At 38.3% G+C, this 24,473-nt stretch overlaps 1 protein-coding gene across 1 annotated transcript; it reads left to right on the forward strand.

The window, feature by feature from the left end:
• Positions 1-19,116: 19,116 nt before the first annotated feature.
• Positions 19,117-23,907, forward strand: LOC116137616. Its single transcript, XM_031423309.1, has 5 exons — positions 19,117-19,203; positions 19,428-19,515; positions 21,242-21,300; positions 22,582-23,313; positions 23,439-23,907. The coding sequence occupies exons 1-5, from the start codon at positions 19,117-19,119 to the stop codon at positions 23,499-23,501; spliced, it is 1,029 nt and encodes a 342-aa protein (XP_031279169.1). The 3' UTR covers positions 23,502-23,907.
• The last annotated feature ends 566 nt before the right edge of the window (positions 23,908-24,473 follow it).

Consider the following 24,473-nt stretch of genomic DNA (forward strand, 5'->3'; position numbering starts at 1 on the left):
GCCAGTTTGGATGCAAGTCCAAACATTTTATAATGGATTAACAGTAAATGTGCAAACTATGGTGGATGCAGCCTCGGGAGGAGCATTATAGAATAAGACTCCGAAAGAAACTCACGAGTTGCTTGAGGTTCTAGCAAGCAACAACTACCAAAGACCTAATAAGAGGGTGCTACCGAAGAAATCTATGGGTCTTCATGAAGTTGATGCCTATACAGCCATTTCAGCCCAACTGACAGCACTTCAGAAACAGTTGGGAAGTATGAAGGTAAATTCCATTCAAGCTCCTCAACTAACTTGTGATTTTTGTGCAAGTAATCATGTGAGTAGTGAATGTCAAGTAGGGAACAGTTTACCTCAGCATCGTCAACATCAGAGCAGGTTAACTACTTGGCTAGAAATCAAAGGCAACCGAACAATCCGTACTCCAACACATTTAATCCTGGTTGGAGGAATCACCCGAACCTGTCTTAGGGCAATCAAAACCAACAGAATCAGCAAAACAGTCAATGGAATCAAAGGTCATTGCTAAATAACCAAACAGGGGTGAACAATCAACAAGGGGACCCAAGAGTGACAAAATTGGAGGACATGTTTGGGAAGTTCATGCAAGAAACTACAGGTTTTATGAATGAGACGAGAACAAATTTCAGAAATCAAGGGACGTCTATTCGAAATCTTGAGGTATAGATGGGGCAATTGGCTGAAAAGCTAAATGAGAGACCACAGGGTGCTCTACCAAGTAACATGGTGACTAACCCACATGAGCAAGTGAATGCAATAATTTTGAGAAGTGGGACAATTTTGGAAGAGGTGGAAAAATCAAGAGAAGAAGAAAACCCACCAAAGGAAAAGGAAGAATCTAATGAGGAAGTAGATGAAGAAATAGTTGCAGAAGAGAAACCATATATTTCTAGGGAAGAAGAACAGAAACGGGAAGAGGGGAAAAAGAAAAGGAAAGAGAAATTGACATTTCCCGAGATACCACCAGAGTTAGCACATCACACTCTACCCGTGCCTTTTCCTCAGAGACTGAAGAAATATTTAAAAAATTGCATATTAACATTCCTTTTGCAAATGCATTACAACAGATGCCAAGCTACGCGAAATTTCTTAAGGAAATTTTATCGAACAAAAGGAAGTTAGAAGATGAGGAAACGGTGATGCTCACAAAGGAGTGCAGCACCATTCTCCAAAAGAAGCTACCTCCGAAACTCAAAGATCCAGGGAGTTTCACTATTCCCTGCATTATAGGAGATATTACTTTTGATCGTGTTCTATGTGACTTAGGTGCTAGTATTAATCTAATGCCCATTTCTGTTTTCAGGAGATTGGGAATTGGTGAAGTGAAGCCAACGACCATGTCGTTGCAACTTGCAGATAGGTCTATAAAACATCCAAGGGGGATAGTGGAAGATGTGTTGGTGAAAGTGGATAAAATAATCTTCTCGGCAGATTTTGTTGTTTTGGACATGGAAGAGGATAAGGAAATTCCTCTTATTTTGGGTCAACCATTTTTGGCCACAGGAAGAGCGCTGATAGATGTGCAGGAAGGGAAGTTACCATTGAGAGTGCAAGATGAAATAGTAACTTTCAATGTCTTTGAGGCTATGAAGTTTCCATCCAAATCAGATTCATGTTTTAGTGTTGATGTGGTGGATAAACTAGTAGCAGAATCTATTGAAGAGAACACCCCACAATTACCTCTAGATGCTTGTATTGCCAAATCAAAAACAGTAGAGGTAGATGAGTCGGCGAGTAATGAATGTGCTAGATTGTTGGAAGCACTTCAACCGATTGATGAGAGCCAAGATCGAGAATTTGAGGAATTTGATTTTGAAAAAGAAAGGGAAAAGGAAAAAAATGAAGAACCTCCACAACTTGAGTTGAAACCTTTACCTTCCCACGTCAAATATGTGTATCTTGGGGAATCAGAGACCTTCCCAGTAATTATTAGTTCAAGTTTGAGCAGATTGGAAGAAGAACGGTTGATAAGGGTGTTGAGGGAACACAGATTAGCAATTGGATGTACTATTTCAGACATTAGAGGCATTTCACCATCATTCTGCATGCATAAAATACTCATGGAGGATGATATTAAGCCTAGGGTGCAACCACAACGAAGATTGAATCCTTCGATGAAGGAAGTGGTGAGAAAGGAGGTGGTGTAACTCTTATATTCGGGTATAATTTATCTTATTTTCGATAGTCCATGGGTTAGCCCGGTACAAGTGGTTCCGAAGAAGGGAGGTATCACGGTGATAAAAAATGAAAGTAATGAATTGATACCAACTAGGACGGTCACGGGTTGGAGAATATGCATTGATTACCGGAAATTGAATGAGGCGACAAGGAAAGATCATTTTCCACTTCTTTTCATTGATCAGATGTTGGAGAGGTTGGCAGGGCATGCCTATTACTGTTTCCTGGATGGATATTCAGGATATAATCAGATTGCCATCGCTCCTGAGTATCAAGAGAAGACAACCTTCACTTGTCCATATGGCACCTTTGCTTATCGAAGGATGCCCTTTGGATTATGCAATGCACCAGCCACATTCCAGAGATGCATGATGTCGATCTTTGGAGATATGGTGGAACGGTTTATAGAAATCTTCATGGATGACTTCTCAGTTTTTGGTTCATCTTTTGACAACTGCTTATCAAATCTTTCTCTTGTTTTGCAGCGATGTAAGGAGATGAACTTAGTGCTAAATTGGGAGAAATGTCACTTCATGGTCCAGGAGGGAATAGTGTTTGGTCACAGAATTTCAAAAGACGGAATAGAAGTTGACCGAGCAGAGACAAAAGTGATTGAGAAGTTGTCACCACCATCAAATGTTAAAGCAGTTCGAAGTTTCTTGGAGCATGCGGGGTTTTACAGACAATTCAACAAGGACTTTTCTAAGATTTCTAAACCCCTTTGCAATTTGTTAATTAAAGATGTTGCTTTTGATTTTAATGATGAATGCATGCATGCCTTTCGAACTTTTAAAAAATTGTTAGTATCTGCACCTATTATTGCAGTTCCCGATTGAGGACTACCATTTGAATTGATGTGCGATGCTAGTGATTTTGCTCTAGGAGTAGTGTTAGGACAGAGGAAAAACAAAGTGTTGCATGTAATTCAGTATGCTAGCAAAACACTCACTGATGCACAATTGAATTACACCACCACTGAAAAAGAATTGTTGGCTGTGGTTTTTGCTTTTGACAAATTTTGTTCATACTTGTTAGGTGCAAAGGTGATCGTCTGTACAGACCATTCAGCACTCAAGCACTTATTGGCAAAGCAAGAAGCGAAACCTCGGTTGATAAGATGGATCCTATTGCTTCAGGAGTTTGAGTTAGAAATTAGAGATAAGAAGGGGTCGGAAAATGTGGTGGCAGATCACTTGTCAAGAATTGAGAGACCAATCTAGGGAAATGAAGAGGAAATTCCAATCAGAGAAACATTTTCGGACGAGAAATTGGTGAGAGTGGATAAAGCACCATGGTATGCAGATTTTGCGAATTATTTATCATCAAGGGTGCTTCCAATTGGAATGACTTTCCAACAAAAGAGGAAATTCTTCTTAGATTTAAAGTATTACTTTTGGGAAGAGCCATTTTTGTACAGACACTGTACTGATCAAATGATATGTAGATGTGTCCCAGAGGAGGAAATGGAAAGCATTCTATGACATTGTCACGAGAAGGAAGTAGGTGGCCATTTTGGAGGAGCTAGGACAACAGCCAAGGTTCTTCAATCTGGGTTTTATTGGCCAATCCTTTTTAAGGATTCCTTCTGGATGGTTCATGAGTGCGACCAATGCCAACGGAGTGGTAATATTTCAAAAAGGGATGAGATGCCGTTGAACAACATCCTTGTGGTTGAGCTGTTTGATGTGTGGGGGATTGACTTCATGGGTCCCTTCCCAAATTCTTTTGGGAACACATATATCTTGGTGGCGGTGGACTACGTATCGAAGTGGGTGGAAGCAGTTGCATAGTCGTCTAATGATGCCAGGGTAGTGATTAATTTTGTGAGACGAAGAATGAGCACCTGAGCACCTGTTTTAGTTTCGTTATTTTTATTTTTGTTTAGTTGTTTTTGTTTTTCTTTTATTTTGAACATTGAACTTCGTTGATATTTTTGTTTGGGATTGTGTGAGTTGTTTTAGTTGTTTCATTTTTGTTTTAAATTCTAGTTGATGTAAAGACGAGATTAGGGTTGTAATACTTTCATATTAGTTAGTGGATTTTTCTAACATAGTGGACACCATAGTTTTCAATTGTTTTACAAAATGTGGGTGATGAAAAAGCTGCTGACCGGGTGTGCACAATGTTGAGAGGAATTTCAACTTCACGGATTAATCAGGGAACTATCTCACGCCTTTTTCTATTTTGTTTTCCATTCCTAATTTATGCATAATGTGGCATTGGGGACAATGTCATGTTTAGTTTGGGGGTAGGAAAATTTGAAAAATTTTGATTTTGTTTCAGTTAAGCTTGTGTTTTTATTGTGATTGCCAACGATGAATTACATAAGTCCATGATGAGACTAGGATTGTTGAGATGTTATTGTTGAAAAATGTTAAGCATTACTTCAAGTTTTTGTTTATTGACTGTATTTTAATTGAGGTTGTTGAGTGGTTCAACCCACCATTTTCATTTATTTCAGCATGCTAGATTCATTTTAGTTGGTTAGGTAAAGTTTGATAATGTTTGGTGGACTCTAGAACCTAGTAGAGAAGTGCTTGAGGTGAATTCTAGGATTAGACATTGTTGAGGAAATGATTTAAGCATTTTTCGGAATGTTTGAGCCTTTCCAGCCAACCCATGAATGAATCTTTCCGTAGTCACCCTTGAGCCTTATGAGATTATCATTGCCTTATTTTCCTTGCAAACTAAAAAAAAAAAAAAAAAAAAAAAAAAAAATTTCCCAATCCACTACCCAAAACACATAATCGTACCCTTAGGAGAATCTTAGGCCTAATGCAAACACAAAGAAAGTGAAGATTGGTGCGAATCATTAAAAGAACAGTTTGGGGGTTGTGAGAAGGGCGATAAGAATAAGAGAGTTAATTAACCTTATTCGATTGAAAAAAAAAAAAAATTTGTTCTTTAGTTCAATTCAAAATCAAAATAAGGAATGCATAGTTTGAGGGTAAATGGTTGATACTTGATTGTGGTTCAGAAGAAGTAGATTTTTGATGTGACTTGTAGTGTTTGCATGAGGAAAACCGAGTTCTCTTACTTTTATTCCTATCCCTTTTCTTGAAACCCACTACTCGAGCCTAGTACAAGCTTTCAAAGCCCTTTTGATCTTTAGCAATGTCTAGTCCACATTAGTGGAGTAGTTTTATATTTAGGCTTATGGAGTCTGCCACCATTTGAATAACTTTTCATTTCTGCATAAAATAATCCGGGAAGTTGGAATGTGGATTGAAGTGGGTATCACCTACTCGGTAGACTGATTGAGAAAGACTGTCGATGTAGCTTATAACTTCTTGGAGTGTTGACCATTTTCTGATAAAAATTTTCAAAACCTTTGAGACTTGTGAAATTTCGAGGCATTCGTATGTTGAGTTGAGTCTATTGTGTTTGTTCATTTTTCAGTTTTGTTGTGTTGTGTTTTATGTGTTTAGTTTTCATGTTTTTTCTTCATTGAGTCCTTATGCTCGGACGAGCATGTCTTTAGTTTGGGGGTATTTGATAATCCGTGGATTATACTGTTTTGATTAGACTTTTTAGTCGGATTTCGGATACTTTTTAGTTCATTTTGACCTGATTTGCTACTTAATTCTTTATATTTTGTGTTTAAGGCTAAAATGACATTTAATGCAATTAAGGAGCGGATTGGAGTTTTGGATTCAAAGTGAGCGGATCTCAGAAGTTGGGAAAGTTCTGAACAGAATGGATGCATGATGAAGCTTGTTCCATGAGAAAAGTTGTCAAAGATCGAAGATTCCAGCAAGGAGTAAGTGGAGGGCAATTTTGTAATTTCATAATTCCACATGAAGGTTCGCCGTGGCGAAGCTTGTTCTTCGCCGCGGCGAAGAGAGTTGCGCACGTGGGTTTATTTCACTTCATCGCCGCGGCGAAGTCTGGGAATTTCAAAAACGCACAGTTTCATTTAGGCATTTGTTTTTAGGTTTTTGGCTGAGTATAAAAGAGGAACTTAGTCAATGTACCAAAGGGTTCGTTTTTTCTGAGAGAGAGCAGCTTTTTACATTGTCTTAGATTAGTTTTGGGCAAACTTTGATTGGAAAAGGGTGAAGATTCGAGATTAAACCAGTGGATTCTTCATTTGGGGAGATTTTCTTGTCTTTTCTCTTGTTTTCATTATGTTGAACTTCGAATTTTTCATTTATTTTATTGGTATTGTTGATTTAGCCATGAACTAACCTATTTTGGGTTAGGGTTTTGATGTAGTTTGGATTCTAATGGGTTAAGTAATTGATGATTATTATTTTCATATGATTTTGCTTAGATTGTGTGATTATTCTGAAATTATTGTTTTTATGTGATGAACATGATGAGATTGAGAAATAATTCATGTTAAGCTTCTTGGGTAATCACCATTGTAGTATTAAATGCTAGAGATAGATTTAAGAATCAATGAAATCAATCTACGATTCTTATGCTTAATGAACTTTGAACTACTAATCTTCATTTTGTTGGGTGCGGAAGTTTAATAGGAAGGAGTAAGGAAATATAGCCCGAGAAGGTATATTTCATACTTTAGAGAGTTCGATTTACAATCACTGCATGTGACTTTGAAATTTGTATAATCCTTGAGTTTAACCTAGAGAGTCTGAATGAAGTCAAAACCCTACCCGTTTGTTTGAATTGATTTTATCCGTGTTTTAAATCTTGTTTCATCATTTAGTTTTGAACATTTAGAAATTCTATTTTAGTTTTTAAGTTTAATTTGTCTCCCTTCAATCCAAACAACTCGATTACTCCAACTTGAAAACAGTAGAAAAACTTAGTGCTTAGCCACCAATCCTCGTGGGAACGATACTCACTCATCACTCTATTACTTGTACGATTAGTATACTTGCTACATATTGCATGTTGTAGTAAACACGTATCACTGATGCTCTAGCCCGCCTAGCCTCTGCAATGAGCCAAAAAAAAGTTGATTAGATACCATTTAAGTTCCTCTCAAGTCCAAGCATCTCCGTTCCACAAGAACCAGTCTTAGCGACGAGTGGAGATGCAGTTGGATGGATGCAATCATTGCCTACCTAAGGGATGGAACATTGCTAGAAGGAAGAAATGAAGCTAGAACACTCCATGCAAAGTCAGCTTGATACACGCTCATCAATGATAAGTTGTACAAGCGTGGGTTCAATGCACCGCTATTGCGATGTGTCGACCATGAGGATACAGACTATGTTCTGAGAAAGATCCATGAGGAGATCTGCAGGAACCATTTAGGAGGTAGATCTCTAGCTTACAAAGTGCTTCATCAAGGTTATTACTGGCCAATAGTTTTTGACGATGTAATAGAATATATGCGCAGATGCGACAGATGCCAGAGGTTCGCAGATGCTCCACGAGCTCCACCTCAAGAGTTAACTATGCTGACAAGCCCCTGGCAATTCGCAATCTGGGGCATTGACCTGATCAACCCTTTGCCTCAAGGAAAATGAGGTGTTAAGTTCATAGTGGTTACTGTGGACTACTTCACCAAGTGGGCAAAGTGGAGCCTTTAGCCACCATCACATCGAACAAGCTAAAGGATTTCGTCTACAAAAACATCATTTGTAGGTTTAGAATCCAACACACTATAATAACCAACAACGGAAAATAGTTCGATAGTGAGGACTTCAGATCTTTGCCTACCTAAGGGATGAAACATTGCTAGAAGGAAGAAATGAAGCTAGAACACTCCATGCAAAGTCAACTTGATACACGTCATCAATGATAAGTTGTACAAGCGTGGGTTCAATGCACCGCTATTGCGATGTGTCGACCATGAGGATACGGACTATGTTTTGAGAGAGATCTATGAAGACATCTGCGGGAACCATGTAGGAGGTAGATCTCTAGCATACAAAGTGCTTCATCAAGGTTATTACTGGCTAACAGTTTTTGACGATGTAATAGACTATATGCGCAGATGCGACAGATGCCAGAGGTTCGTAGATGTTCCACGAGCTCCACCTCAAGAGTTAACTATACTGACAAGCCCCTAGCAATTCACAATTTGGGGCATCGACTTGATCAACCCTTTGCCTTAAGGAAAAGGAGGTGCTAAGTTCACAGTGGTTACCATGGACTACTTCACCAAGTGGGCAAAGTGGAGCCTTTAGCCACCATCACATCGAACAAGCTAAAGGATTTCGTCTACAAAAACATCATTTGTAGGTTTGGAATCCAACACACTATAATAACCGACAACGGAAAATAGTTCGATAGTGAGGACTTCAGATCTTTGCCTACCTAAGGGATGAAACATTGCGAGAAGGAAGAAATGAAGCTAGAACACTCTATGCAAAGTCAGCTTGATACACGTTCATCAATGATAAGTTGTACAAGCGTGGGTTCAATGCACTGCTATTGCGATGTGTCGACCATGAGGATACGGACTATGTTTTGAGAGAGATCCATAAGGACATCTGCAGGAACCATGCAAGAGGCAGATCTCTAGTATACAAAGTGCTTCATCGAGGTTATTACTAGTCAACAGTTTTTGACGATGTAATAGACTATATGCGTAGATGCGACAGATGCCAGAGGTTCGTAGATGCTCCACGAGCTCCACCTTAAGAGTTAACTACGCTAACAAGCCCTTGGTAATTCGCAATCTGAGGCATCGACCTAATCAGCCCTTTGCCTCAAGGAAAAGGAGGTGCTAAGTTCACAGTGGTTACCGTGGACTACTTCACCAAGTGGGCAAAGTGGAGCCTTTAGCCACCATCACATCGAACAAGCTAAAGGATTTTGTCTACAAAAACATCATTTGTAGGTTTGGTATCCAACACACTATAATAATCGACAATGGAAAATTGTTCGATAGTGAGGACTTCAGATCTTTTTGCGAACGGTTTAGTATTAAGAAGAGTTTCACTGCTGTTTATCGGCCTAGGGCCAACAGTCAAGTAGAGGCTGTAGACAAAGTTATCAAGCACACCATTAAGAAGAAGCTTAATGCCCTAAAGGGAAGATGGGCCGAAGAATTGTCAGAAGCCTTATGGTCTTATAGAACGATAGCTAGAAGCTTGACAAGAGAAACCCCGTTCTTTCAATCATACAAGTGTGAAGCAATGACTCCAGTTGAAGTAGGGATCAGTTTGTTCTAAAGGGAAGTTTACAACAAAAAAATAAATGAAGACCTTCTCCGCCTGAGGCTAGACCTAATCGAATAGCATCGGGCCAAGTCTCAGTTAAGGCTCACCTCGTATCAGTAGCAAGCCAGGCGATACTTTAACACCAAAGTTAAAAACAAAGACTTTGAAGTGGGCAATCTAGTTCTTAGAAAGATCATCTAAGGTACTCAAAACCCAAACTTGGGGACACTTAGGTGCAAATGGGAAGTTCCCTTCAAGATCTCCAAAAAGCTTGTGCCAGGAACCTTTCACCTGGAGTGCCTCAATGGCGAAGTAATACTGTGAGCCTGGAATGCCAAGCATCTATGAAGGTATTACCAATGAGCAACTCGGGTTACACTCATGTTTTAATTTCCTTCAATCATTCATTGTAAGGCCGTTTACAGCCAAAATGTTCCATCAATAAAAGAGTATTATTCATAATTTCCTTTGTTTATCATTTTTATTTACTTGTTTAGCATTTATCATTCAGTGCTTCAAAAATTATGACCTAGCGATAGCATCTAAAAAAAAAAAAAAAAAACTCAGTGTCAAGAGTCTAGAAAAAGGTAGCGTATATCAATAAGCCATGCCAAAATCCAACTCTATAAAGGTGAAATACCCCAAATCGATGAAGTTATACTTGGAAAAATTCAAGTAAAACACGTCAAGGGAAATCAGCTATAAGCCGGTGACCAAAACTTGAGACGGACAACGGATTTGAAGTCAAAGTTGTCGCATACGATTTCCTTGCATATATTCAAAAAGCTCCTCAAGAAGCAAGCTATGCATAACTTGGAGCAAATTCAGATTTTTTATGACAAGTCTAATTAGGATGATTGAAATGACTCGGCAAGAATAAAAAAAATTGGTCGACGAGGATATACCAAAGTATTTTATATTCATTGTAAAGTTTGGTTACAAACTTAACAAGAGGAAAAAAAAGATACAATGATTTTTTCATGCAAGTGGAGAAGTAGAGGCATCATCATCGTCGGTCGGACCATGGAGCTCGTTGCTGACTAGGAGAGATGGTTCCTCAATGGCAGGAATGACAATGACCTTTTCAAGGTTGGAGCCTCACCTAGAGGAAGATTGGCAACACTGGGGGGAATTGTAGCCAGGGGAGCCGAATCCTTAACTTCTTACTTGAGGCCAGTCTCCTCCTTGCCTTCCTTAACTTCCTCCTGGCCTTCACCATTAGGCATGGAATCATCCGAGTATACGTAGGCCATTCCCTAAGCTTTGGTCTTCATCATGTCGACCTCTCTCTGATAAGCTCGCGGAAGGAAGAAGAAGTTGATCAAGGGGTGAGCTTCCTACAATTTCTGCACCAGGAAGATTGACGTCTCCCAAGCTTAATTGGTGATGGCTTCATTCAGTTCCCCGATCTGAAGCCTGAGTTTCTCAGCCTTAGCTTCGACTTTTCGTTAACCTTCCACTTCTTAGGCAAGTGATCCATTTCCAACCAATTTCAATAACACAACATACTCCAAAATCAAGTAAAAATTTGGCCAAACTAAAAACATTAACTAAATCACACTTACTTGTAAATCCGAACCAAGACAATTAGAAACACTTTAAGCCTAAAGGATTACTCCACCAACTTGAATTGATTCACCACCAAATCTCCTTGCCAGACTTGGATAAAGAATGCACACTCAAGAACACAAAAGTTCTCTCAAATGGATAAAACCAATTTCATATATTTCAAAAGCTAATTGTTACAATGAAAAAGTTGCCCTTATATAGGCAAATACAAGGATAAACAAGTAATTGACAAATACAATAAAATGAAAATAAACTTAACTAATATTACAAGCCATTCATTCAAAAGCAAGGCCATGCTTATTTAATACAAAGAGACATAATTCCTTAATTCTAGGATCTATGTCTTTAACTACCCTATTAGTTGAAATAAGCTTACTTCATTAGATCAAACCTTGATCAATGATCCTAATTAAGACTACTAATAAGGGTGTAAGAGTTTGGGTCTTGAGAATCGTGTAAATAGATCCAATGAGGGTTCATGTGGATCTTCCCCTTTGGAATGAGACTTGTGCCGGATTTGACCACTTCAACACTTGGGCTTCATTCTTCGTGGGATTGAGCTTCCCTTGTTGAGCTTGGGCTTGAAATGGATTAGGCCAAAATGTTTGGACTCTCTCTCTCCTTGGAACTTGCTTGGGCCGAATTTCCTCTATTGCTTTCCACATTCCACAATCCAAGTGTTTTAGGAATTGGAGTGAAATTCTTTAATTCAACCAAATTAGCAAGTGTTTTAGGAATTTTAATTCTTTGTCCACTCATGTTTACAACTGTTTTAGGACTTGTAAACATATTAGCAAGCTTAAACGAGGCCTGCTTGAACTTTGCCTCCCAATTCGAAGCAGTTTTTTAAATCAAGGAGAGCTCGAAATTTAGATTATTATTGGAACCCCACTATTGTGCCAAACTCTTCTCGGCCTCATTCTTGCGCAGCCTTATCTTGTGCAACCTCACTCACCTTGATCTTATCAAGGAACTCCCTTTCCTTGACCTCGAAGGTTGCCATCTCTTCCTTGAGCCGCTCAAGCTCGGCCTGTTTCACTTCCTTCTCCTTCTCCACAACATGGGCAATGGCCAGGGCGTCCTCTTTCACTGTCTCCACCAACTGCCATCCCCGATAAGTGCCCTCCAACATGGGATAACACTTATTGTAGAGAAGCTTGCTTGCCACGGCAGCCTAAAGAAAGAAAGGATGGAAAGTCAACAAGAAATAATGACAGCATGCATAAAAGAGTAAACAGGGCAAACTACTCGTACATTTGCCGTATAACTGCACACCTAGGCCAACATCTGGGTAAGAGATTAATCTCTAACACCCACGAAAGTTCAAAAGGTGACAGCATCCCTACTGTTGTAGCTCTTATGTTGATATGGTCGGGGAGTTGGTCGACTAAAGCATCGACTGCAACTCGAGCCGCTTCATCCATCTTCTTGCTTCCTTGCCAAGATGAGCTAGACTTACTTCCCTTGGCAGTGACAGTTTCACCCGCGGGAGCGATCTTCTTCTTGGCTAAGTCATTGGCCATAAACTTTTTTGGGCCGCCAGCCTGCACAACGACCTCCTAGCCTAAGCCAACCTGCTGCTTGACCATCTTCTGCTTTCCAGAGCCCCCTTGGGGCTCGATCGACTTCTTCTTGCCTAAGCCATCATACTGCTCATGTGCCTTCTATTTACCCGAGCCTCTAGTTAGCTTGAGTGTTTTCTTTGCTGACCCCTTTTTGGGCTCAGGGATGAGCCCTTTACTCTTATTAGTATCGATCGTGGATAGCCTGAGTACATCATAGATGTTCTTTGCTCACGAGAAATCTTGAATATGGATTTGAAACATATAAAGGTGCCTCTCCTTTCAGTCGAGTGATTTTCAATTCCTCTCCAATTTGATGGGAAAAGGCACTGAGTATTGCATACTACCTGCTGGACAGAGACAGGACAGAGTCGAGCCTCTTTCAGACTCTTGCCCGTGGTATGGTATTTTCATTGAAGTCCAGGGGAAAGCTTATGAGATTCCCTTCTGAAATCCATGATCAAATCAAAGAAAAGGATGACCATTACATCAATTGCGAGAAGAGGTCTTGCTGCGCGCCGAACCACATGAGAGATTTTGCTTTCTGAGCTATACGAAATTCATTATCTCGCAGGATTGAGATTTCACTTTTGATTCTGTGCCATCCCTTTCTTCGCATTTGCGCCTTCCCTAAGTTCAGCCCCGCTACGCTTTGCGCCAACGACATCAGTAAGCTACTTCGTCACCAAAGTAGCCGACGTTTTCTTGACAACCACAAAAGCTACCGCCTTTTTCTTGAGGCCTTTTGGTTTCTCGACGCACATTTCTGCAAAAAAAAGAAGCAAGCAATAAACGACCTGCCTACACAGAAGGAAGAAGCGCAAGCAAGCAATAACTTACCTTTCTCAAGAATGGTAAAGAACTTGGTATTATCCTCACAGAAACTGTATGCCCTCAAGTGAGGAAGCGAGATGATCTTGTTAATGTTGTGTTGTCTGTCAAAAAGGTCGCTGAAGCCTCTGTAAGCTTGTAGCGGGGAGATAATTCTGCTCGATGTTAACTGCAAAGCAAATAAGCTTAGTTAGCTTAAACATCGAGTTTGAAAGCGATCTTCCTACACACTAGGGGTCAAAGTCTTACTAGCTTCTAAAGCAAAAACGCTGGGGTCTCGAGCCTCATAAAATAAAAGTTGAGAGTCCCAATGTGGGGCCTTCTTTGGCACATTGACCAGCCCGTTAAAACATACCTTCCTTGCCTTGGAGAGGTAATATGTTTGGTCTTGACCCTTCTTTAATCTATACAAATGGACGAGCTCCTCAACGGATGGCTCACTCAACTCGGCGATCATGTATGCTATATATAAACCTATGATTGTAACGTAAGAGTTCACAGAAAACTAGAGAGGGACGATGTCGAAACGTCTCAAAACGATGTCAATGAAATGATAAGGGGGAATGGATACTCCGCATCTTAGGAGGGTCTTAGAGGTCACCACCCATCTGGTTGGGGGATTCTTCCGGGAAAAGTTCTTCGGAACCCTCAAATTAAGTTGCAGCGCTTAAGTCTCTCTTATGCACCTTAGATCCTCGATGTCAATCGAGGATTGTGATTCCTTTCGCAGTCTGTGAGCTAGAGACCACTTGGACTGAGCCAACTCCATATGAGCTCATCGCATCGGGATCCGAGCTCCACGTAACAACCTCCTCGAAAACCTCAGGGATTATACCCCCAAGGACTATCAAGCCTGCGAGTGAGTCAAACATGTGATTAATCGTGTGGCTGCTAGACTAAGACATAACTATAGCTCACTTCTGGGTACCTGAAATAGAAGAGAACATGTGTTAGAGCTCAAAAAAATCAGCGACCTATCCACACTTTGCTTTCAGTTCAAGCACTCGAGATAGCTCGCGCCAGACAACGAATGCATGTGACCTACCTAGGATTTCACGATAAACCCTCTTTAAACCCAGGGCTGTCGGAGACACACTTAAAAACCCTAGTAAAGCCCTAAAAGACTCAATGTGGCCACGACAATGGCCACCCTTAGTCGTGAAAATCAAGAAAACAATTAAAGAGAGGGAAAAGAAACTTTACCGAAACAAGAGAATGGGAAGAACTCGCCGGAAAGAGCACCGTAACGATGATGAATCAGTGACAGAATAAGCAAAGATGTCTAAGAATTTTCGTAAGATGAGAAAGTTTTTGATGAGTTCGCTCGCTTTTATAGTGGTTTGCATGGGAGACAAAAAGGCGGGGTTTGATCATAGCCGTTGATCTATAGTGAATCTAGACCCTTCATTCGTCAAGAAATTTGACCCTTGGATATGGCCACATGTCAGTCATCCGCGAGGGGTGATGAACTGTTAGACTATTGTGATCATAACTATCACCGCACGTCGCCTCAACTCTACACGTAGACAATTGTAGTTGCCTACGCGCAACGAAAAGTAACTGCCAAAGGCTGTCGCATTTAATGCGACATCACTATGTGGAATTTACATAATTGTCCTTACTATTCATATTCTGAGTTTGTCAAGAGTGTTGCAGAAGAGAGAAGATCCAAGTGTGGAGTACATCGACCGGGCATGAGTCTGACCCTTAAAGCTCGACCGACTCTACATCCGATGCCCTACTGATGATGCCAAGCTTTATACCAAATCGAGCAATAGTCTTCGAAGCTTGGAACGAGCATCGAACGCTAGGGGTAGATCTTGTGTGTGATTTTTCCATCAAGCTCAGAGCATTGCAAGGTTATAGCCCGATCCAGAACTACCTTGACTCCACCGATTGTCCGACCTAGCAAAAGCTTGTCAAGATATAGCTCGATCTAACACAAGCTAGTCACGACCAATCCTTGCGGTCGTTCAACTAATTCCCAGATAACTTCAGATCCTGGATATCTCGGGAAGGATCAAATCGATAGCAATCTTTGCGTAATCACAACGCCCAATCGTGAGAATATCGGAGTTGCATTTCAGTTTAATTGTAATTCCTTTATTTTCACTTTTTCCTTTGTACAAACTCTGTATGTAAATCCCCTTAAACGATGAGGAAGGTGTTGGAAAATATTTCTAGAATTATTATTGTAAGCTCTCACAACAAATACATAAAAATAGTGGACGCAGGCTCAAGAGTTCATCTCGCCGAACCACTTTAAAAACCTCTTTGCCCTTTACTTTATTGCATTCATTATTCATTCACTACTGGTTATCTGTAATCACGCACACACCAATTCCAATCCTGCTAAGGTCTATCGGATCACTCTAGTTGGTGCAGATTTCTGTATCAACAATATTTTAAGTGAAAATTTAATTTTAAATGAGACATTTATGTTAAGTGTTAACTTAACCTAAAACTTAATAGATTCGATAAGAATTCAATATTAATATTTAAGTCTAACAAACTCTCACATGTGAAACGTGAATTTATTTTTAATTCAAATTTAATATTTTTTTTACTTTAATATCATGTTAAATTATGCTTGACAGGCAAGAATTGGAAAAAAAAAATTAGATTCCAAGGCCAAAACAACATGTAGAATATTTGGGAATAACAAAGTAAAGACACAAAAATTACATATAATTTCAAGAATAGCAAAACAAGATACTTACCGTTCAAGTTACTGGCGAGAGTACCCAAGCATGGAAAATCACTGATTATGAACCGGCTACAGCCAGTGCAGCAATAGTCCACAAGGTTCATAATGTTGCGGTGGCGAACCCTGGAAAGGATCATCAACACTGTCCAGAATCAGTCGTCGTCTTCCTGGAAAGATTTGATCATCACAGGCATTTCCTGGAAATTTCCCTCATAATGTTCAGGTTTTCCGATTTCTGAAGCAAGTTTTCTTCCGCAAAACCATCAGTTATCTCTTCAACTTCCCTCAAAGAAAAAGCTCGGCAGAAACCACTTCTCCAAGATAGAGGATACCAATGAGAAGTTTGCAGCATTGCCGCTGGCTGTTTTGCTGATGAATTTGGTTCCTACTCAGGATTTTTGCCATGGCTTCCAGGCCGATCATTGGTGGCAACTCCTTTATTAATTCTTTCGTAATAATAAGGAGGGTAACTTAAAGTTGTTATTAGGGGAAATTTTGGTGGCATCAAGGTTGCAAAATCTTTTCCTTTCATAATAGCAATGTTGCATCCTGAAGATTCTAAGACGGACTTGAATGAAAAATATAAAACAGAAAAGTATTTAAGAGAAACGAAATACAGAGCTAAAGAATTAAGAAACCAGAAAACTATTTATTAATTGACTAACTGTTCAGATAAAAGAATGCTGCACTTATATAGNTACGCATATACGCATGCTAGGGATTTTCGAAGACAACACAAATAAAATCAACAAGGAAAGAGAGAAAGAAACTGGATTGAAATTTGTAAAACAAACCCACTTATTTCTCCAAGAAAACAAGAAAAACCAAACACAAAATCAAAACCAAAACACTTTCTCCTCTCTTCCATAAAACTCCCTTCTATCTCGTTTATTCATCTTCGTCTTATTGCCGCTATCTCAGTAATTTTGTCCTCAACACAGTTTATTTTTCTTCTTTTTAAATTCTATACACACACTGTTTTCTCTATTTTTCTATTCATTTTTAATTTTTGCTCATTTTTATTCGCTGAATTACAGTTCATAGTACTTGAAACACCCGGCGTTGACAGGCGTACGATTGCCTTTCATCTCTTTTATTGGGTTTGGGTTGGTTCTAATCCAAAAGTTGAGGGTTAGTTTCCGCAATTGCTTGAAATTATCATCCAAATATTCTCTGTGAAGAATTATATTTTTTGGGGAGTCTTGTTTCAGTGATATGGGTTAGAGTTGTTTGGTTGTTTAGCAGAATGGGTTTGTGTTGTTGTTGTAGCATTGCATTGTTTTGTTCTTCATTATTGAAAGGGTAAGGGTAAGAGTGTTCTGAGACTATATTAGTTTGGTTTAGCAGGGATGAGGGTCTTCATTGTTTGCTGAAGAACCCTAGAATTAGCATTTCTAACAGAATTCATTTGTTTTTTTTTTTAAACGAAATTGCTTTTCGGAGAAGCCCTTTTGAATTCAAGTTCTTTTTGTTGACATGACTCAGAGGAATTTTCTAGTTTTTGTGTATTGATTGGCTAAATGGCTGGTTGGTTGGTTGATTGATTGATTGAAGTTGTTGTTGGCTCAAGAATTTGTTGTGTTAAGAAGTGAAAGTTGTACGGAGAGAACATATAAAACCCTAATTTTTTTCAGTGTACATAACATTTTGGAAAATTTTTGGTTTGAAAATTTTTGATTGACCCAAATAGTTTTTGTATTTCGCGGGTGGATGTGAGTGGGATTTTAAGAAAGGGAGAGTGTGTTGAAGGTGAAATTTGGTGGGTTTTTGAAGAAACTGAAAGTCGCTGTTTAGTGATTGCTTTTTGAGGGAATATAGGAACTTACGTGGAAGAAGAATTTGTTTTTGTTTTCTTCTATGTGATCATGTTTAGTAATCGTGATGGAAAGAAGTGAGCCTGCGTTAGTGCCAGAATGGTTGAAAAACAGCGGAAGTGTCACTGGTGGTGGCAGTGCAAGCCACCATTTTGCGTCACAGAATTCGTATTCAGGTAAACTTGTTTACTTGACATATAGGCTATAGGATTGTTTACCTAATGTTTGGTTGCAGTTGAAGTTTGGGATGGAAATGATGGATGAAAATTCGAACCTCTATTTGATGTTTTATGGTTTACAGGTGTCTTGTTAAGGCTTTTGCCAGCCTTAAGGGTTTTATTGATGTTTATTAAACAAGTATCTCGAATTCTGCGAGTGTCATTATGTAGATGCTTAATTTACCACGTGCCACGTGAGAGGAATAAAATTCTCCTTTTATTGTTTTAATGTCCATATGTTACAATTGAAATTTCTCAAAATGTGCAGAGTATTGACTTTCTTGCAAAATTTCTACAAATAGAGTTAAGGACATTCAAAAACTTATCAGAAACTGTTAAAGCCAGTTTTTTTTCGTTTTTGTGGTAGATTTAGCTCTATTCTTGGAATTTTTTTTTTTTTTTTGGTTTTTAATCAATAACACGCTTTTAAATTTTATTCTTGTGGAGAAACTTCCTCTGAGATACAGTCTGGATTTCTCTGTTATGTTTCTGGTAGTGATGTTCTCGAAGTGAAAACAAAATTTAAATTTAATTTTTCCATTCCATTTCACATAAAATTTTAGCTATCAAATTGAATATATTTGAGCTTCTGATTGAACATTCAGATAAATATACTAACGATGTTTCTTTATTATAGATGATCATTTGTGGTCGAAACATGCAACGGAATAGCGTCATCTCTGAGCAGTGATTACAATAAGGCCCCACAGTGGTGTCTGATAGGTCTACTTCTATTTCGGGCTGGGAGTACTAGTAGTAACGGTTCTAGTCACCTGCGATCATATAGTAATTTTGGTAGAATTACACATGATAGGGATTGGGGAAAGGACATTACAATCTTGTGAGTACAGATTAATCAGGTTTGGGGAATCGACAGTGCTAGTGAACTTCCTGACGCATGGGTAGCATCTACCAGAGGTTGAGAAAGAAAATTACAACATTCGCAGTCTATGTTCCTGGAAAAACAGGTGATATGTGGCAAAGGAAGGTCGCAGGGACTTGAACATAAATAGGAGAGCAGTTCAACAATGCCAAAGGTTTTTAAACCGCAGTAGTGTTATCAGCAATGTAGACAAAACTGCATTTGAACGGGATTTCCCCCACTTGGAGTTGAAGAAAGAGGTGGACTCAGAAATGGAGAGTCTCATCTCTGGATTGAGTACTGCCATTCAGACAGCACAGAACTATTGGAGGGATGGTCGGACTTCTGCACTAGCAGAGGTACCAGTGATTATAGGAAGCAGGAGTACTAATCTATGCAGCAAAATGTTTTCTGGTAACCCTATGTTTCTGTGTCTCCAGCCCTTCAACGGGGCTCAATATGGCTGAAACATTGGTTCAGGTCCTCGAGCTCAAACGCTTCCCCAGTACTTTAATATCTTTCGCATGTTTAGGCATTTTGTAGAATATATATTCATGCTAACTGTTGTCATGCTGTTTCTTAGTTTGTCTGTGGAACTCAGAGGCTTGAGAGTTGGTTTAAGCAATCAAGGCAACATTCCCAGACTCCATCACAGCCTAAAACTTGGAAGAGTGAGTGTCTTTTATATTATAAATGCACGGTTTAGGTAATATATGTAGTCCCACTGTGCTTGTAAATTGTTGAAGATTTCCATTGCACTTTTGGTGGTCTTCTTGGTGGATTTTAGTGGAATACTTTAATCATATTCGAATCGTGGAAATTTATTCTAGGAAATATTGCTGACAGTTGCCTTACCTCTTATTTCCTATTGTAGCCTTAAATAGATGAGTTAGGGCGTAGACGAATCTTGATCCTGAATTTGTTAATGCTCTTTTTCCGATAGTGTGAATGCACAATGGTGATTTACTGACCATTTCAGTCTGTATGGTTCTCATTATTTTTTTACTCTCATTGTCTCATCATCATTTTATAGTGCATTAAACATGACAGTTGTGGATATTAAATAGGGATGTGGGATCACTCATGTGCTCTAAATTCCGTGGCAGTAAATGTTATATCTTGCTTGGAAACCCCTGCCTATTGTTCAGCAATATAGTGTCCTTCACCCGTGATCCTTTTGGATAACAAAGTTGTGCGCACCAAGTTTATCAAGGAAAGCACTAATATGAATAGCTTGTGGTATTCCACTTGTATATGTTGTTAGTCTATAGGTTTAAATAATAAAACACCTATTGCCATTACTTCGCTCTATATTTGTATGATTCAGTGCAAGTTACATTGTGTCTCGATCTAAAGATTATGGTTTAATCAGTCAATAGCAATTGGGAATTCTTATTATAAGTTGTTTCAATATCAAAACAATTTCATATCATGTAGAAGAAGTGCATGATTTATTTTAAATAACGTTTCATTAAACTCCAGTTTCCATTAGCTATTTTGGAACACTAAGTTGTTGTCCAATTGCTGGTCTTGGAATAAGACAATTAGCTTCTTGCTAATTGTAGCTTCATCTTTCCTGGTAACTGATGGTTTATCCTGGTGTTAAGAGTACATTTTGAAGTGTCTTATAAACATTTTGATTCCTAAATATAAAAGTAAACTTCAAACTGGCTAGGCATGGTGCGGCTGCCACCCATTGCTCAAGCATGTATGTGGTTGACAACCTGTGAGAGTTGATTAAGCGGGTGGTCCCTTCCCCCCCCCTCACTCTCACATCATGGTGGGTGCGTCTCTTCTTGGCATAGCACAGTAGCCGCTTCTTACCCTGTGGATCCAGTTGCTACAAGAATTTGTAAACCTGTGAAGAGATTGATGAGAAAAGTGTTTTAAATCTCTTCACAACTTTACAACTTGATACCGGCAGCTGGATCACAGCACATATTTGTGGGTGTTTATTTTTTGTTTCATCATGGAAGAATCTCTTCTCATTTTTATGATGGATATGTCTGTTAGTTGGCTTTCATGTGTTTTAGGTTTTACTTAGAAATTTCCATTGGGAAATAGTTTGCTTTGACAACATTTCGTAGTGTTTTTCCTGATTTTGAAAATATATATCACTTCTTTTTTTTATTCGATAAGTTTATTATTGCTTGTTTTTATTGGAAACGGTAGCTATGAATTTGGTTTAATAAGAAACTATTATTTTTTATGGTTTAAGTGCCGGTGCTACATAAATTATTGTGTATTTTATTGCCTCTTTTCTGTGTAAGATGGGAGAAAATATTATGCTCCATGTGTTTATTTTCTATCTTGTGCCTCATGCCTATATACGAACCCTTGACTTGTTAAATTAAATATTTAGATCTTAAACAATTTTGAAATCATTCTTGGTCATAGAGTCGGAGGAGATGGTGCTATCTGAAATAAGGCCTGTGATAAAAAAGGTAGTAGTGAAGGTAATTATCTATCTTTAAATGCATGATTTGTTGATCAGTGTTGGGGAGGCAGTGGTTTGTCTATTTTTACTACAGAAACTTTAGTAATGAATGACTCCTATATTTATTAAATATACAAATATTTCATGTGTATCCATAGGGCAGTGTTATACTGTGGTGTGTCCTTGAATTAATTTGCAAAACCATTTATCCTTGTTAACTGATGAAGTAGGATAGTACTTTTCATGAACTTGAAGTTGTATGATATTACAAATTTTTGTTTAGACTATGATGTAGTAAAAGTATATGCTGTTTGTCAATTTCTTGACAATGTACTTGTTCATAGATGAACTACATTAGCTAATACAGGTGGAAAATCAAAGGTTATAATGAGAATCTAGTAAAACTTGAGTGTTAGAACATTACTTATTTCTTTTTAATTTATGGAATCAGAGTTTGAAGACTCTTCCTTGGAGAGAGATAGGTCAGGATTTTGGTTCTGCCAAGAATGTTACTCAGAGTTGCAGACTCGTGGATAATCTAGACAGCTAGCCTGTAAAAGTGCTCCTTTTTATGCCATTTTTGTTAAGTGGACTAGGCAGTTTTTTGAAGGGAAAATATAAGATGGGTGATCTTAAGGTTGTGATTTCTTAGATTCTCTACATTTGTTTAATTTTAGTCTTGTAGAATCTCTCTTAAATATTGCTGGTGTTGAATTGCATCCTCTACTGCCCTTTTAATTTAATAAAAAAGTGAAGAAGAAGAAGAAGAAGAAGAAGAAGAAGAAGAAAGGTCACATGGAAGTTTATGATTGGCTTCTATTTGTCCTTATCAGATAGAAGATCTTCTTCCATGTTAGATGATGAAGAAACGTCTATTCACCTATTTCTTCATTGTGAGGTAGCTAAATCTATAACATAATGGGTTCGGAGCTCTATGAGTAAGGTTGAAGGTGCTCTGAAGAAGACTGAGAGTAGCTTTCCATATCAAATTTTAAAATTATGTTCCCGGAAATTTTTCACCAGATAATAGTGATCACCATAAATTACGTTCTTCTATTAAATATTACCTGAATGTCTAATTTTGAAATAGTATAAGTGTTTAGTCATTTTCCCTTTTTTTAGTTGAAGCACTTGTTTTATGCAGTTTGATAGTATTAATTAGATTTGGCTACAGAGCAAAATAAATGATTGTAGATATGTATTCTTATTTAGTGAGTTTTATTAACTTTTAATTTTTGATCATTTGTGTGTATTAGACACTTCACTTGGCTAGTTGGCTTATTGTTTAATTTCTCCTTAGGTGGTCAGCCCTTCTGAGAAATCAAAAGCCAAGGTTGTGCCGCAGCAGCAGCATCCATTGCACACTGTCAATAACATTCGTGGGGGGCCTGTAAGATGTGATAGTCCTAAAACATTTAACGAGGCCAGGCTTTGTGTCCTGAAACCATCTCGTGAAGTGAACAGTGTCTCTTCAACCACAAAGGATAGTTTAAGTCCCACTAACATAAGCAAAGTAGTGATTAGTCCACATGGCACTTCATCGCCTTCTGGTTCTGTTCCCTTTAGGAGCTCAGGCAACAGCCCAAAAAAGGGTGCCGAACGCAGTTCTGGTCCTCTCCGTGCAACCATTGAGAAGAGACCAACATCTCAAGCTCAGAGCAGGAATGATTTTTTCAACCTCTTGAAGAAGAAATCTTCTACAAACTCAACTTCTACTGTCCCAGATTCTTCATCCGTGTCAGAAAAATCTGGTGAAATTGTTACAGAAGATGCTGGTGAATCTGTTCCTCTTCAGGTTTCGGCGGATTCTTCCCCATTGTCAACCAACAATAGTGGTGGAATAACCCAAAATGGTGATGCTTATGATGGATCTCAGGTACGTCTTGGCAATGGAGAGAAACATTTGAGCCCTGATATGGTCCTTGATCCTGATGAGGAAGAGGCTGCCTTTTTGCGATCACTTGGTTGGGAGGAAAATGCTGGTGAAGATGAAGGCCTCACCGAGGAGGAGATAAGCACTTTTGTTAAGGAGGTAATACCTCTTCTTCTTTTTATCAACTTGTGCTCCTTGGTGGGTGATTGTCTCTATTGTCTTGTACATCTTGTAAAAGCAAGCTGGTTGTGTAACTTTGAGTTCTTTTTGTTGTTTGGTTTCAGTACATGAAATTGAGACCGTCCTCGAAGCTTCTCCACGGAATATTGGCCAACCATGCCATTTAACCCGCAGGATAGATGCAGTGGCGGTGCTTTGACTCACTGAGAGGTTTTATGAATTGAAAGAAAGAAAATTGTGGTTTGTTTTCTTGGTTCTTCGATTTCTTTTAAAGAGGTACAAAGGTTTGCAGAAGAGGGGATAGGAATAGGTTTTGTTTTGGTGTTGAGGATAAATAGTAATAGAAGATGGGGTTTCTCTTCTGAGTTTTTTCTGTGAGGGGGCACAATTACTGAAAAAGAAAAGAAGGTAGGTTTAGTTTTGTTTTGATGTTTATATTTGGAAAAATAATGCCATTATTCTTTTATAGACAATTGATTCCATCACCCCATTTATGTTTATTTTGTTTAGTAAAGGTTTTAAGAATATGAACGGTATTCCTTTTCATTACGATATTCTTGATGGTTTTAAGAATCTTGTGAGATTGTTTAAATGAAATGTATTTGATGTTATAAAAATCCTCTTTAAAATCTCTTAGAAAATAGAAATATGAAAAACCTCTTTATAAAAGTGGGTACTTAATAGTTTTTAATAACAAAAGATTTTAAGAAATCTTGTTTACTAGATAAATTAAATGACGGAAGTAATTTTTAGTTATTTATAAAAAGTTTCTTTAAACCATATTTGATGTCGAAAATATTATATAAATAGATTCCATCAAATTAGTTAGGGTTTTTCTTTCCACTATTTTTTCTGAATTTCAAAACATAATTAGGGTTTACCCAATTTCTCCATTAGGTCTTTTGTTTATACCCAATTTTTTCAATTTTAAATTTGAAGCTTAATTTTTCTTCTTCAAATTCACATTCATATGAGACTATTTTTTCCATAACTTTAGTAATATATTTTTATCAAACAAAGAATTATTCGAAATAACCAAAAAAAAAAAAAAAAAAAATGTTTCAATGATTTAGATTAGACTTAGTTTTATGATTAAGAATTAAAGTAAAAAAAAAAAATAAAAGAATGATATAAAATAG

The sequence above is a fragment of the Pistacia vera genome, unplaced genomic scaffold (assembly GCF_008641045.1).
Source record: "Pistacia vera cultivar Batoury unplaced genomic scaffold, PisVer_v2 Contig1096, whole genome shotgun sequence".
NCBI classification, from domain to species: Eukaryota; Viridiplantae; Streptophyta; class Magnoliopsida; order Sapindales; family Anacardiaceae; genus Pistacia; species Pistacia vera.